The sequence below is a fragment of the Hypanus sabinus genome, chromosome 11 (genome assembly GCF_030144855.1).
Source record: "Hypanus sabinus isolate sHypSab1 chromosome 11, sHypSab1.hap1, whole genome shotgun sequence".
Lineage (NCBI taxonomy): Eukaryota > Metazoa > Chordata > Chondrichthyes > Myliobatiformes > Dasyatidae > Hypanus > Hypanus sabinus.
This window is the reverse complement of record NC_082716.1, coordinates 43625451-43640530: the sequence shown is the minus strand read 5'-3', so window position 1 is coordinate 43640530 and position 15080 is coordinate 43625451. Positions and strand designations below refer to the sequence as shown.

The 15080-nt window shown below is 38.1% G+C and overlaps 1 protein-coding gene across 3 annotated transcripts in view; it reads right to left on the bottom strand.

Moving 5' to 3' along the window:
- Positions 1–278: 278 nt before the first annotated feature.
- Positions 279–15080, bottom strand: part of LOC132401903 (coiled-coil and C2 domain-containing protein 1B-like) — a 94756-nt gene continuing 79954 nt past the window's right edge. For all 3 annotated transcript variants that reach the window (XM_059984244.1, XM_059984243.1, XM_059984245.1), the window contains exons 19-24: positions 10341–10399; positions 10062–10113; positions 5767–5866; positions 5426–5516; positions 1776–1914; positions 279–501 (exon numbers count right to left, since the gene is read on the bottom strand). In XM_059984244.1, the coding sequence (XP_059840227.1) occupies positions 1786–1914; positions 5426–5516; positions 5767–5866; positions 10062–10113; positions 10341–10399 (431 nt within the window). In that variant the 3' untranslated portion in view covers positions 279–501; positions 1776–1785. The remainder of the gene's footprint in view (positions 502–1775; positions 1915–5425; positions 5517–5766; positions 5867–10061; positions 10114–10340; positions 10400–15080) is intronic.

Genomic DNA, 15080 nt, shown 5'->3' with positions numbered 1-15080 from the left:
CAAGACATGGCTACTTACTGCCTGTAATACCTGATTTTTTCAGGTTATCAAAACAAAAAATGGTTAATGAGAATTCAAAGGAAGTCAAACCCTCAATAACAAAGTAAGTTAAATTATGTTTTTAATATTTTAACACATTTTCTTGTAACTTCCACTTTCAAAACAGTCTAATCAAGATAAATATAACACATTTTGCCTGTAAATCTTTAAGGCGCTGTGGAACTCTTAAGTACTAAATTATAAGGAGGCAAATTATAACAATTGAAGTTAAAATGTAGCAAGTTCATCATTAATTTATTTTTATTTTGTACATTCCCTTGCTCTTACCCGTTACATTAATGGCAACTTTGTATTTGCACATTACTAATGAAATACAGCATACAGTGTACTTCACAACATCTTTGGCTTTTTATGCGTAAATTGGCAATAGCAACAATTCATAATTATATATTCGGTTCCATTCTGTAGCAGGTGAGAGGTGGGTAGATGTCACAAATCGATCTGTTTATTAAAAAAAGAAAAATACATTAGTTTTGTCCAACATTTTATCATATATCAACACTGAATGAACATTATTTGAAATACTCATACATGTTAATTTGTGTCCTCATTGTAGTAATACAGTAACAAACCAGCATGCAACGCAAAGTAAATGGCATTGCTACTGTACACACTGTTACTGATGTACAACCTGAGCAAGTTCAACAGCTTGAGAGGTGTGCCAGGACTTTGTGAAATTTGTTGTTCAATACATGCTTCTCTGCTCTTCATTTTAAGGATTTGGTACATTTGAACATCGATTGCATATTAAATTTGCAACACAAGCTGGGAGTGAAAATTCAGAGTGATGTAATGGCAAACAGTCTCCTTGGTTGGTAAAACAGTACTTTCTACTTAATTTAAAATTTACTTTTCTATTTGGCACATTGTTAACTTGCTCTCTCAATTCATTTTGCCTTTTTAATTATGTATTTTATTTTAATATAATCTTCAAGTAATTCCTATTTCTCTCTTTTCTCTTATTTTCAGTAGTCAAGGAGCTACATTAATGTTTTCATCATCTATTTTGATCTTAAGTTGTCAGAAAATAAGAAGCACTGCCGATGCTGGAATCTGGGACAAGAAACTATATTGGGAGAAATGTGGCTTTGTGAATGAAGCATCTGTGAAGACAAAAGGCACATGTTGTTTTGGGTTGAGACCCTGCATCAGGATCAATCCAAGTTGGTGTATCTTAACCTGAAACACAAATGAATATCTTTTGCCTCCACCAATGCTTTGTCCCCAATAGCTTTAATAATCCTCACTCCTATAAACTACTCATTCTACTCACAAGTTGTGGTATGAAAAACAGAATAATCCTGTTGAAGGTTTAAAAGTGTGCTGCTGCTGAGATGTGACTCAAACTAAATTCCACTCTAATCACATTAGGTATATGCTGGCTGTTGGTAATACCTTTGCAACCTACCATTCTTTTGCACAAGAAATGTAACCGAGTAAAAATTCGGCAAAATAGGATTTCTCAATATTTTACTTAAATGTGCCATGAATTCTCAAGTTATATATTATAGTAAATCAAATTGAGTGTACTGCATGTCTGATCCTTCAGCCCAACACATTATTGAAAAGCAGTTTTTGTTTTAGGCTAAAAACAGTTACACAAAGTAACATACAGAAAATAGCATACCTGATTAAATTCAGGATTCCTGCACTTACAGAAACAAATAGGACTGGATTGTACTCCTATCCCACCTTATACTGAGAAAAAAATTTACCTGCATATTCTCACCGCGCGATTGGGTCCAGAATCAGCCACTTTTCTGTTGTAGTTTGCATATCTTGACCCTGGAGAGGTTCTCTGATTCTAACTTTCAATTCCAACCGACCACCAGTTGATTTCCTGCCATCAAAAATCTAAGGACAGATCAACAAATGACCTTCAGAGAAAAGTACCTCAATAGAGAGAATCTACAAAATGTATAAAACAGGACAACTTTTTAAAGCAGTATCTGAAATGTTATTAAAATTAGCCTATGTACATAGTGCAATCACAAGTCAAGTATTCTCCTAAGGGGTTGTCTAACGGTGGATCTTTGGGTAGCTGTAAAGGCCGATCTGAGATCCACACATTCAGGTGCAGTGTGGACACAAGTCAGGGGTTGGGTCTTTCAGTTCTTCATTCCTCTTTTGCAGCTGCTGCTTGTTCTTTGCAGCACAGTGGAGGTTGGTATAATATATGCAGGTTCCTCTTGAACAGACTTCATCCAGGTGCAGCTATTGAGTGCAATGTCTTCCCAGTTCTTAAAGATGTAGTGTTAAATTTTTTCAGGGTGATTTTGATGTTACCCTTGTTGAAAGCATCTTGAAAACCTTGAGCTGTGTGCTTTGCCCATCAGGGGCTTGCTGCTCTTCCTTCAACTGGGAGTAAAAAATCTGTGTGGGAATATGTGAGCTTTCGGATGCCTAACTCGCATCTCTCCAAACAGATCCTTTGCTCCCAGGCCTATAATGGCAAAAGATTTTAAAGCATTTTTTTAAACATTAGCATCTCAAAGCTTTTCCAGCTCTAAATACACCCAAATGAAACTTAGTCAAGTCATGCAAATTAAATAAGTCACCAATTGCAAAAACAAAAGCAGGGCACAACCACAATAAATAGACTTTGCTATGAATATAAACTCAACAAAATGAGAAAGAATAATTGCAATTAAGAAACCTATGGCGATGAATTCCTTTGCAATTAGAATGAATGTTAGAAATTATACACTGGTTGATACTTGCTACATTTGTTTTCATTTTATTTTCAGACATCTTAAAAGATAGATTAATTTTTCAGGTCTTCATGATCCCCATATTAATTAATTTTTACACTAGCTTTGTATTTTAGTTCTAATTGAACAAATTTTTGTACAATATTAGCTCCTTATTGGGTATGAATAATGTTTTACAAAACACTGTAAAATTGTGGTGACGTTTCATTTATTTTTAAATATCTTCAAATCAAAAAAAAGTTGCTTTAAAAAATTTCAGTTTTCAATAGAATACATTGTTTATGAACTTGCAATATAGATTTGTACTCTTCCATGTTGCAATAGAAATAGTATTTGCAACTTGCATAATCATTTAACAGATTATGAGCATTGGCACCCTAGATTTGACTTCTTAGCTTATTGCTTTTGGCCAAATCCAATCTAGTCTAAGTAAATGCTTATTTAACAGACACCACTGGAAGAGATTAGGAAGGGAAATTATTTTTCTCTAAGAGGTTATAGGAAGTCGTCAGCAGCAAATCTGGATCAGCCAACACAAAATATGACAAATCTATGATCTTTGCAAGCTGTGATTCAGCTTTCAAGACTTTTTCATATATTAGGGAAATGCCCAAGCTAAAACATTAAAAACCTTTAGGAATACCCTGTACACAATGATCACAGTGACATGCAAGACTACAAATATGTAACTGAGCTAAACAGAAAAAGCAATGACTTTGTCATCCAGCTACATACAATCAGAAAAAGCTAGAAATCAATTAACACTACAAACAAGGGCTTTTCTTTCTTGAAGCTGCCATTCTCTTCTACCTAAGGTGGAGGCTGATGACCTGTGAACATTTTCTGCCCAACACCCCTGCCATCTAGATAATTTGATTCAGAACAGATCAGGGGCTTAAACTGCATTCTGTCTAGAATACTAAAGAGGTGAGCTTCTAAGCTGGTCACTCTCTAGCCAAGCTATTCTGCTACAGTTATGATACTGATAACTAATAAATAATATAGAAACTTGACCAAGATGGTCCTGCTGACAAAAAGCAAGAGCAATCTATTCTGGCAACTAACTCCCAATCATCAGTCAAGTGATGGAAATTACAGGTGATCCTTACAAGCCAATCAGGTTCTGGAAGTTCACTTGTAGAATTCATAAATCACTATCTAAAAATTTGAGATATAAAATAGAATTAATTCTCATGAAATTAAAGAATAATCAAATTTTGAGTCCAGAAGGGTCTCAGCCTGAAACATTAACTGTTATTCATTTTCATAGATGCTGCCTGACCTGCTGAGTCCCTCCAGCATTGTGTGTGTGTAGCTCTAGATTTCCAGCAACTGCAGAGTTTTTTAATAGTTTTCTTTTTCAATCTATGTTTCTTTACACACCCAGATAACATGGTAAATACAATTCCAACTGATTTTCAGAAAAGCATTCCCTGTAATGTGAGGGTCACCTGCGTTGTCAAAGATACTATAAAAATGCACTTGCTATTAACATTTTAACTCAAGAGTTTTGCCATGGTTGGCTGGCTCAGACCTCATTATAAATTTTATCCAAATAGGGAAGAGCTGAACTGAGACAAAATGAGCACGTCTGTCTTTGACATCAGGTAGCATCTGACCAAGTGAGACACCAAGGTGCCTTGGTTAAACTAAGGACAATGGGAATAAACGAAAAAGCCTTACACTGTCTGGAGTAATATGTCGCATAAAGGAAGTTAGTTGTGATATTTGTGGGTAGGAAACAATCATTTTAGATTTTCATGTAGAATTTCCATGTGTAATGCCTAAAGCACAATGTTCAATTCCATTGACAAATCCTCAAAAGTGAAACATTATTTGCCTGCAAGCAGCAATGCATGTCATAATCAGAAACATCAACCATCTCTATGCCTCTACACATGTTGCACCACATACCAAGTTTCTCCAGCAGTTTATTTTTTGATTCAAACACCTGTGAATTGTGGCAGGTTAATGAATACCTTAGCAAGAGAATCCAACTACTTGCAACCTCATTACACTTCTACTTCAATATCAAGCAAAATATGAATTCTGGAATTACCTAAGTCGATACAGAGCATTCAAGAACACAAGAAAATAGGAGCAGGAGTAGGACACTGTGGCCCTCACAAGCTTGCTCCACCATTCACTGATCAAATGCTGGCTTCAACTTCAATGCCCAGTTACTAATCACCTCAATTGTTTGATATTTCAAATACTTGTGTCTCCATCTTAAATGTGTCTAATGATCTGGCCTCCAGCACTGTCAGATGCAGAGAATTCCAGAGATTCACCACCCTTAGAAGACATTTCTACACATAGGATAATGCAGAACTCCCAATCTTTATTGTTCATTTCCTCTATTACTAATACAGTATGACAGGATTTGCTTACTGTACTGGTATTTGCTAAAGCTTATTCAAACACTACCTCCCTGCAAGACCAGAACAAGACACACATGGAAATGCCACCAACTGCAACTTCATTACCAAGGGAACTCATTATAGTGAGTAAGAAATACACTGCCATTTCCACAACAATGCTAGGTCAAGTTCCTGGAATTTTCTATCTAATGACACTATGAAAATAGTTCCATTACATAGATGCAACTGTTTAAAGAGGCAGTTATTTTGGGATAAAATGATATAGTACTCTACCTCCACAATTTCTCTGACCTCACATTCAGTTTCTAGCTTGTCCAGTTTTAGCTGTGCAGTTCCAACGGGTTTATCACTCCTGAAAAATCCACTGTAAAACAAACCAGAGCAATAAATGCTGTATGAGAAAATCAACCTTGCAAAACATAGCAACTCCTGTCCCATGTTGATATGCTGAAATCCAGAACTGTAACCAGAATAGGATCAGCAGTGAACCAAAAGAAAGAATAAACATTAAACAGTACTTTTGAGGAAGAAAATAATCAGGAATTTATATAAGGTAAATAGGAACAAATACTGTACATATGCACTGATATGTAAACTGATACTAAGATCCTTACCCCTTATGAAATACTTCAAATTTAATTCCTTTTGTCTGAATTATTCGTTTAAATCCACGATGATTTCTGTTAATATTCAGTGTAAAACTCTCATTATACTCTGGAAGAGAAATAACAGACACAGAACACACTTTAGGTGAAACACGATAAAAGCCTGTAAAGGGAGGTATAAAATAACTGAGATAGATGTGCTATCACAACAGGAGTGGTGTTTTACGACACTGAAATCAACACAATCACTTGTGAACATAATTTATCAGTCAGTGAAGGAAAAGTTTAAAACAGATCCGCTGGTTAGCATTCTAAATTGAAGCAGGACTAATTTTGGGGGAATTAGGCAGGATCTAGCAGGCGGTTATTAGGATAGAGTGTTTGAAGGGAAAGGAATGAATTGCAAGTGGCAGCCTTTTAAGAGTGTTATATCATAAGTTTAGAGACAATAATATCCTGTTAGGGCAAAGGGTGTGCTTGGGTGATGCAAGATATTGAGGCTGTGATCAAGAAAAAGGAAACATACAATGGGTTTACAATGTTAGGAATGAGGGATGACATTGTAGAATTATTTAAAACAGGCATGGATGAGGTAGATGTTCAGATTTTTCACCAGGGTAGATAGAGCCCAATATTTGGAGGCATAGATTTACGGTGAGAGGGGAAAGACTTAAAAGGACTTGAGTTGCAACTGTTTCCAGAGGGTGGTGTTTATATGGAATGAGATATGGAAGTGGTTGAGGCAGGTACAATTATCATTTAAGAAATACTTGGATGTGGACATGGAGGCCCAGCACTTATGGGCTGAATGCAGGAATTTGAGTAAAGCTGGCTGGGCACTGTGGTTGACATGGACTCTGAGGTGAAGAGCCTGTATCTGTGCTATCTGGCTCCATGATTCGAGTCTAATGTGAATGAATTGACATTCATCTGAATGGAAATTAGTTTGCCAGAATTTTATCCATTTGCTTATTAAAAACATGAGACCATAGGACAAAAGAGCAGAGTAGACTATTTGGCTGATAAGAGTATTCTGCTGTTAGATTTCCTCCCCTACCCCGCAACCCCATTCTCCCCATAACCTTTGACACACCTACTAATCAAAACCTATCAATATCCGCTTTAAGAAAACAATGACTTGGCTTCCACAACCCAACTATCTGTAGCAATTAATTCCACAGATTCACTACCATCTGGCTAAAGAAATTCCTCTGTATCTCTGTTCTAAAGGGATGTCCTTATATTTTGAGGCTGTGCCCTCCAGTCCTAGACTTTCTGATTATTGGAAACATGCTCTCCATGTTCATTTCATCTAGGATTTTCAATATTTGGTACGTTTCAAAGAGACCCCTTCATTCTTCTAAATTCCAGTGAGTACAGACCCAGAGCCATCAAATGCTCCTCATACATTAACCTGAGGACCATTGCCATGAACTCCTTCTGGACTCTATCCATGCCAACAGATCCTTTCTTAGGTAAGTGTCCAAAACTGCTCATAATACTCCAAATATAGCCTGACCAATATCTTTCTTCTGTGTCACATATCTAATGGATGGCACAGGGGGTGTGGCAGTAAGTATTGCTACCCCTCAGTTCCTAGGGTGCTGTCTGGGTGAAATCTACATGTCCTCAAATATTACATTTAATAGCTCCATCAATACTACCCCCTTTTTAGTCATCAGCAAACTAAATTGAGGCTTTCTTTGCAACACTATTATTTACAAATAAACTGAATATCGCTTCCCAATACACACCCTTTTGGAACACAACTTATCACAATCTGCCAATATCAACAGATGGTCTATTATCTACATAGTTTGTCTAATTATTCAGCCAATTCAATAATTTGTTTTCAGTTTCATGATCATGTGAAGGAGTCTATCAAATAACTCCTAAAAGTAAATTTAATCCAATTTGGGTCTATGACAGTTCTATCCAATTACCTCCATTTCCCTTTTTAATAAATTGGCTAATTGACTTAAGTAATTTTATTCCTTTGAGCTATTCTCTGGAATGTTATTCCTGAAGCAAATTCCATCATTCTTTCAGTCAGTGATTCCAGATGAGAAGATTTTACATTTTGAACACCACCCCTCACTTCTCGATTCCAAAGAGAACCACCTCATTTTTTCCATTTTCATTTTCAGTCTTTATCATTTTCTAGGGATCGGTGCTGATAACTAAGTTTGTGATGTATGTAATTTAGATGTGGTGTTAAAATGGTGGTTGTGACACATCCAGTGTGATCGTGTAGTGGGTAGTGCTTGTCACTCTCACTTTCAGCTTTGATCGCCGGCTAGCAGTCTTGCGAAAAGGGCTCCCTGCCAGTACATAGCCTCTCCAACAGCAAGCCTCATGTAGTGCCTCCTCGCTGGCAACACACGGAAACTGAACTCCTTTTGGACTCAGGCTGAACTACAGAGGATGGGGAGGAGGTCTGGCCTCAGCACACATAACACACAGACCCACTGGTGTGTGAACACGCCCTGATGCCCAACTATGGGTAAATTCCCTGATAGCCATGTGGGCAGCCTCGGGAGAGACAAAGGCTATGGGAGTAAACCCAAACAGCAAATCCAGAGTGGAGCCCCAAAGGTGGCTGGACGTCATTGAACATCCTTCCAGCAGCTCAGCAGCCAAGACTACACTGGAGAGGGGGAATCCAGATAACTGAGCATCTCCATTCCTTCCGCCCAGGCTTGTGATGATGATCATCACCCATTATTCTTCGAGACAAATGGATGCCAACCACCACCAATTTGATAAAAATATATCTGGGCTGATCAGTAAATTTTACAGATGACGAAAATGAACAAGATTGTAAATAGTGAAGTTATCCAAAGGGTATAGATCAGTTGCAAATATGGGTAGACAAATGGTAGAAGGAGATTAATCGGATAAAGTGTGAGGTATTACACTTTGGGAGGTCACGGGTAAGGGGAACACATACAGCATGCAGAAGGATCCTTGGGGGCATTAATGAACTGTGGAATGTTGGGGTGCAAGTCAATAGCTACGTGAAAGAGGCACGCAAGTAGATAGGGTGGTAAAGAAAGTGCACACAGCCAACTTGCTTTCATTGGTCAGGCACCGAGTAAAATTGGGAAGTCATGCTGCAAGTTCATAAAACATCGGTTAAGTTACATTTGGAGCACTGTGTGCAGTTCTGGTTGCCACATTACAGGAAAGATGTGGAGGCTTTAAAGAGGGGCTCAATCCTCTTTCATCCTCTCCAGATGTTGCCTGGATAAAAAATATCAGCCATAAGGAGAGGCTGGCCCGACTAAAGGTTAAGAAACTAATCCAGGAAGCTCAAAGAGGCAGGGTGGAGTAATATTAAATGAGCCTTTAGGAGTGGAAGAAAAGAATTTTTTTCACACAAATTACTGAAGATCACTTTTGCAAGGCAGTTGGAACAAAAGAGTAAGGGAATCTTGTTGCAAATATATACACCCTTTGTGAAACTTGTGGTTATAGTTTCTTGTACTTATTCAAAGATGTACTAGACCAAGTCCAAGGATGCCAGGGCTAATCAATGAAACTTCATTGAATAGACCTGTTCCCCAGAGTTAGGAACTTAAAGGTATTCAGATTTAGACACACAAATCGTACTGAATCTGGTACATCCTGAGGTCACAAAATCAGCAATGTGGCATTTGACAATGAGATAGGGAGATATTTCTTCAACCATATGGTAGTGATTCTTTACAACTCTCTTCACTAGATTACTACCCATACTTATTCCATCTTTGAAGACATTCAAAACCAAGGGCAGTGTGTTCAGAAGTTTGTGGATATAAAATAGAGTGGTAAAGTGCAGGCCTGTCACAGTTTCAGAATGCACTAAAGAAACCTATGGCATTATCTTTTTCCTATGCAAGTTCTTATTACTGAAAGCAACAGGAAAAAAGTTGGCAAAATAGTGTATTTTCACTGTGAATTTTAGATTTTTCTTCAGTAAGTATCTTACAAAACTGACAGCAATATTGGGCAAGAACTGCCAAGAAATATCAGCTAAAGGGAGGTTATCAACAGAACATACTTTACATGCGCAATCTAATCAGATTGAATTGTTAAAATTTCAATCTGATCGATTAATAATTAAACTATGCACAATATATTCAAAAGAAAATTCAAATTTAGTTGGTTATAAATAGAGGAAATTAGTGGTTGCATTTTAGCCTTATAAAGATACTTTTCTCCCATGCTACACATTCAAATTAAGAAATTTAATATATTTAATCAAAACTGACATGAACAGACAGCAACTTCCCAAAAACTGAGAAAATTTACCCATTCCATACCTGGACAATTAGTATTCCTTATTACAGAAGTTTTGTTTCGTTGAGCTTGCTCCTAGTTTAAAAAAATGTTGTATTTTATAGTTAATCTATAATTTGTTGTTTATATAATTACGTTGCTAATAATAATTCAATGAAAGATTAACAGGTAAAATTTTAAACATTCACAAATACATGGTGATAAATACCCAAATTGTTTAAACTATTTGCTTGTATGTAATTCTATATAGGAAAAATGCAACTATAAGATTATGTCTATATTTCATAAATGAGGTTACTTACTGTACTAGGATACTGAAATTCAAACTTTACAAATGCATCAAGGTCATGTACAGACACACCTGTGTAAAAACAAATAAGGTTTGTTTTCCAGTAGAAATTAGACCCCACCTTATTCACAAAATAAACTTAAGTTAATTTTATTTGGTTGATTTTTAAACTATGCATTTACAGAGGTAATTAATTTATTAAGCTATATTTATTCAAAACCCTTTATGTAAGAGTACCATAGACATTTGTAATGTGCATAATGTTACAGACATATTTGACTTAACAGCACAGTTTATGGATCATTTAGCAACCAGTTAATATTTAAAAATATGCATCAAAATTAGTGAAGATTTCTTCATTGCAAATAAAGAAAAGCAAGGTGATGTTATTAAACATGACTCTCTCAAAAACAAGGTGCTTAATGTTGATTTGCTGTTATGATAGTAATTAAAAAGATTGGAAGAGTTCACATATGGAGTTCGGTGGAAGATAATAATTGATTTGAAAAATAACAGCAAATTCAATAACTTTGGTGAAGGAAAGATGGAAATGTGGTGGCTGTTTGGAAGGATAGAATAGTCAGATGTTGTTGGCGAAAGAGATGTGGTGATGGCACATTTACAGGTAACGTGAGTAACCATAAAATCATAAGATAAAGGAGCAGAATTAGGCCACTGGTCTATTCAGTCTGCTCCACCATTTCATCATGGCTGACCCAATTTTCCTCTCAGACCCAAAATTCTGCCTTCTCCCTGTATCCCTTCATTCCCTGACCAATCAAGAATTTATCAACCTCTGCCTTAAATATAAGACTTGGCCTCCACAGCCACGTATGCCAAAGAATTCCACAGATTCACCAGTCTCTGACTAAAGAAATTCCTCCTCATCTCCATTCTAAAAGGACACCCCTCTATTCTGAAACTGGGTCCTCTGGTCTTAGACTCTCCCACCATAAGAAACATCCTCTCCACATCCACTCTATCAAAGCCTTTCACCATTCAATAGGTTTCAATGAGGTCATCCCTCATTCTTCTGAATTCCAGTGAATTCAGAGCCATCAAACGCTCTTCACGTGACAAGTCATTCAATCCTGGAATCATTTTCCTGACCACATTTGAACCCTCTCTAGTTTCAGCACATCCTTTCTCAGATAAAAGGCCCAAAGCTGCTCACAATGCTCCAAGTGAGGACACCAGTGTTTTATAAAGTCTCCTTGCTTTTATATTTTAGTCTGCTCAAAATGAATGCTAACATTGCATTTGCCTTCCTCACCAGAACATCCTGCAAATTAACCTTTAGGGAATCCTGCACAAGGACTCCCAAGTCCCTTTGCACCTTAGTTTCTTGTATTTTCTCTCCATTGAGAAAAAAGTCAACACTTTCATTTCTTCTACCAAAGTGCATGACCATACTCTTCCCAACAGTGTATTCCATCTGCTATTTCTTTGCTCATTCTCCTAATCTGAATAAGTCCATCTGTTGCCTCTCTACTTCCTCAAAACAACCTGCCCCTCCACCTATCTTTGTATTGTCTGCAAACTTTGTAACAAAGCCATCAATTTCATCATCCTAATCATTGACATATAACATAAAAAGAATCGGTCCCAACACAGACCCCTATGGAACACCACTAGTCACTGGCAGCCAGCCAGAAAAGGTTCCCTTTGTTCCCACTCTTTGCCTCCTGCCAATCAGCCACTGCATTATCCATGCTAGAATCTTCCCTGTAATACCACAGGCTTTTGTTAAGTAACCTCATGTACGGCACCTTCTCAAAGGCCTTCTGAAAATCCAAGTACACAATATGAACCAATCCCTCTTTGTTTATCCTGCTTGTTTTTTCTTCAAATAATTTCAACAGATTTGTCAGACAAAATTTTCCCTTGAGGAAACCATGCTGACTACAGTCTATCTTATCATGTGCCTCCAGGTAACCTGAGACCTCATTTTAACAATCAACTCCAACATCTTCCCAACCACTGAGGTCAGACTAATTGGCCTATAGTTTCCTTTCTTCTGCCTCTCTCTGTTCTTGAAGAGTGGAGTGACATTTGCAATTTTCCAGTCTTCAGGAACCATTCCAGTATCTAGTGATTCTGGAAAGATCATTACTAATACCACCACAATCTCTTCAGCCACTTCTTTCAGAACCCTGAGGTGTGCACCATCTGGTCCAGGTGACCTATCTACCTTCAGACCTTTCAGCTTCCTAAGGGCCTTCTCTCAAGTTCTGATAACTTCACAGTCTTCATGCCCCCTGACACCTGAAACTTCCACCATACAGCTAGTGTCTTCCACAGTGAAAACTGATGCAAAATACTTTGTCAGTTCGTCTGCTATTTCATTGTCCCCCATTACTACCTCATCATTTTCCAGCAGTCCAGTATTTACTCTCGCCTCTCTTTTACACTTTATGTTTCTGATTAAACTTTTGGCATCCTCTTTAATATTACTGGCTAGCTTACTTTCATATTCCATCTTTACCTTCTTAATAGCCTTTTTAGTTGCCCTCTGTTGGTTTTTAAAAGCTTCCCAATCCTCTAACTTCCCTCTAATTTTTGCTCTCTATCATATACCGTCTCTTTGGCTTTTATGTTGGCTTTGACTCGTCTTGTGAGCCATGGATGTGTCATTTTTCCCTTAGAATGCTTCCTCCACTTTGGAATGTATCTTACAGGACAAGATAGTACCAAGTCAGCATGGTTTCCTTCAGGGAAAATCCTGCCTGAAGAAACTACTGGAATTCTTTCAGGTGATTACAAGTAGGATAGATAAAGGGGATGCGGTGGATACTGTATATTTGGACTTTTAGAAGGCCTTTGACAAGGTGCCACACATGAGGCTGCTTAACAAGTTAAGAGCTCATGGTATTACCCGGAAGTTACTGGCATGGTTAGGACATTGGCTGATTGGTAGGAGACAGCGAGTGGGAATAAAAAGATCCTTTTCTGGTTGGCTATCAGTGACTAGTGGTGGTCCGCAGGGGTCGGTATTGGGACCACTTCTTTTTATGCTGTATATCAATGATTTAGATGATAGAATAGATGACTTTTTTTTTTACCAAGTTTGCAGGTGATATGAAGATTGGTGGGGGGGCAGGTAGTGTTGAGGAAGCAGGTAGGCTGCAGAAGGATTTAGACAGATTAGGAGAATGGGCAAGGAAGTGGCAAATGAAATATAAATGTAACACGCTGTAAGGTTTCACTGCTAAGACTAATGTAATGGCTTCTATGTAATGGTTTCTCAGTAGCAGCAATGTTTGGGTTATGGCGAGGGATAACAGGACTTTATGTTATCCAATGGGAGAAACGTTCTTTCTTGTGGTCTGGGAGCTGGGTTTTTCATGTCTTTCGTGGGGCAGTGATGGAGAGAGTCGGAAGACCACTGGACAGAGTGGACTGAGGAGCGAGGGTCCAAGGGCCGGCTACACTTGGAGGTCGACGGGAACAAATGAACGATCAGTGAGCTCCAATGAGGCACAATAGACTTTTTCTTAAAATGGGCCCTTTTACTTTTTATTTTCTTTACTAACCCTCTATCCAAATTAAGATTTATAAAATTCAATCATTTAACTGCATATGGTATACTGTCTGGTATTTTGCATTGCGGGCTTGTAACCAGGCAACACATCACACAGCATCCATACAAACAAGACTTCTCAGTTTGGTGGAGCAGGAGTTGTTTTCCCCTAGATGAACACGTGCTGGCCGAGCCTGAGGGTTACACAAGGTTGGAAAATGCATGGTCATGCACTTTCATAGTAGAAATAAATATGCAGACTACTTGCTAAATGGGGAGAAAATCCAAAAATCTGAGATGCAAAGGGACATGGGAGTCCTTGTGCAGAACATTCTAAAGGTTAACTTGCAGCTAGAGTTGGTGATGAGGAAGGCAAATGCAATGTTGGCATTCATGTCAAGAGAACTAGAATACAAGAGCAAGGATATGATGCTTAGACTTTATAAAGCACCGGTGAGGCGTCACCTTGAGTAATGTGAATAGTTTTGGGCTCCTCATCTAAGAAAAGATATGCTAGCATTGCAAAGGATTCAGATTTGGGAATGAAAGGGTTATCATTATGAGGAACATTATGAGTACAGACCCAGAACCAGAGCTCTGGGTCTGTACTCGCTGGAATTCAGAAGGATGAGTTGGGATCTCGTTGAAACTTTTCAAATGTTGAAAGGCCTAGACAGAGTAGATGTGGACAGGATATTTTCCACAGTGGGGGAGTCCAGGACAAGAGGGCACAGCCTCAGGATAGAGGGGCATCTATTTAAAACAAAAATGTGGAGAAATTTCTTTAGCCAGAAGGTGGTGAATTTGTGGAATTTATTACCACAGGCAGTTGTGGAGGCCAGATCATTGGGTGTATTTAAGGCACAGCTTGATAGGTTCTTGATTGGATATGGCATCAAAGGTTATAGGAACGTGGTCTGGGAGTGGGACCGAGAGGGGGGAAAAGGATCAGCCATCATTGAATGGCAGAGCAGACTCGATAGGCCAAATAGCCTAATTCTGCTCTTATGCCTTCTGGTCTTATGGCAGATATCCTGTGCCTTCCAAATTGCTTCTAGAAATTCCAGCTATTGCTGTTCTGCCGTTATCCCTGCCAGTGTTTTTTTCAAATCAATTCTGGCCAACTCCTCTCTCATGCCTCTGTAATTCCCTTCTCTGTAATACTGATACATCTGACTTCAGCTTCCCCATATGGTAAGAGAGAATGATTTACAATATCAGGCAATGTGGAAG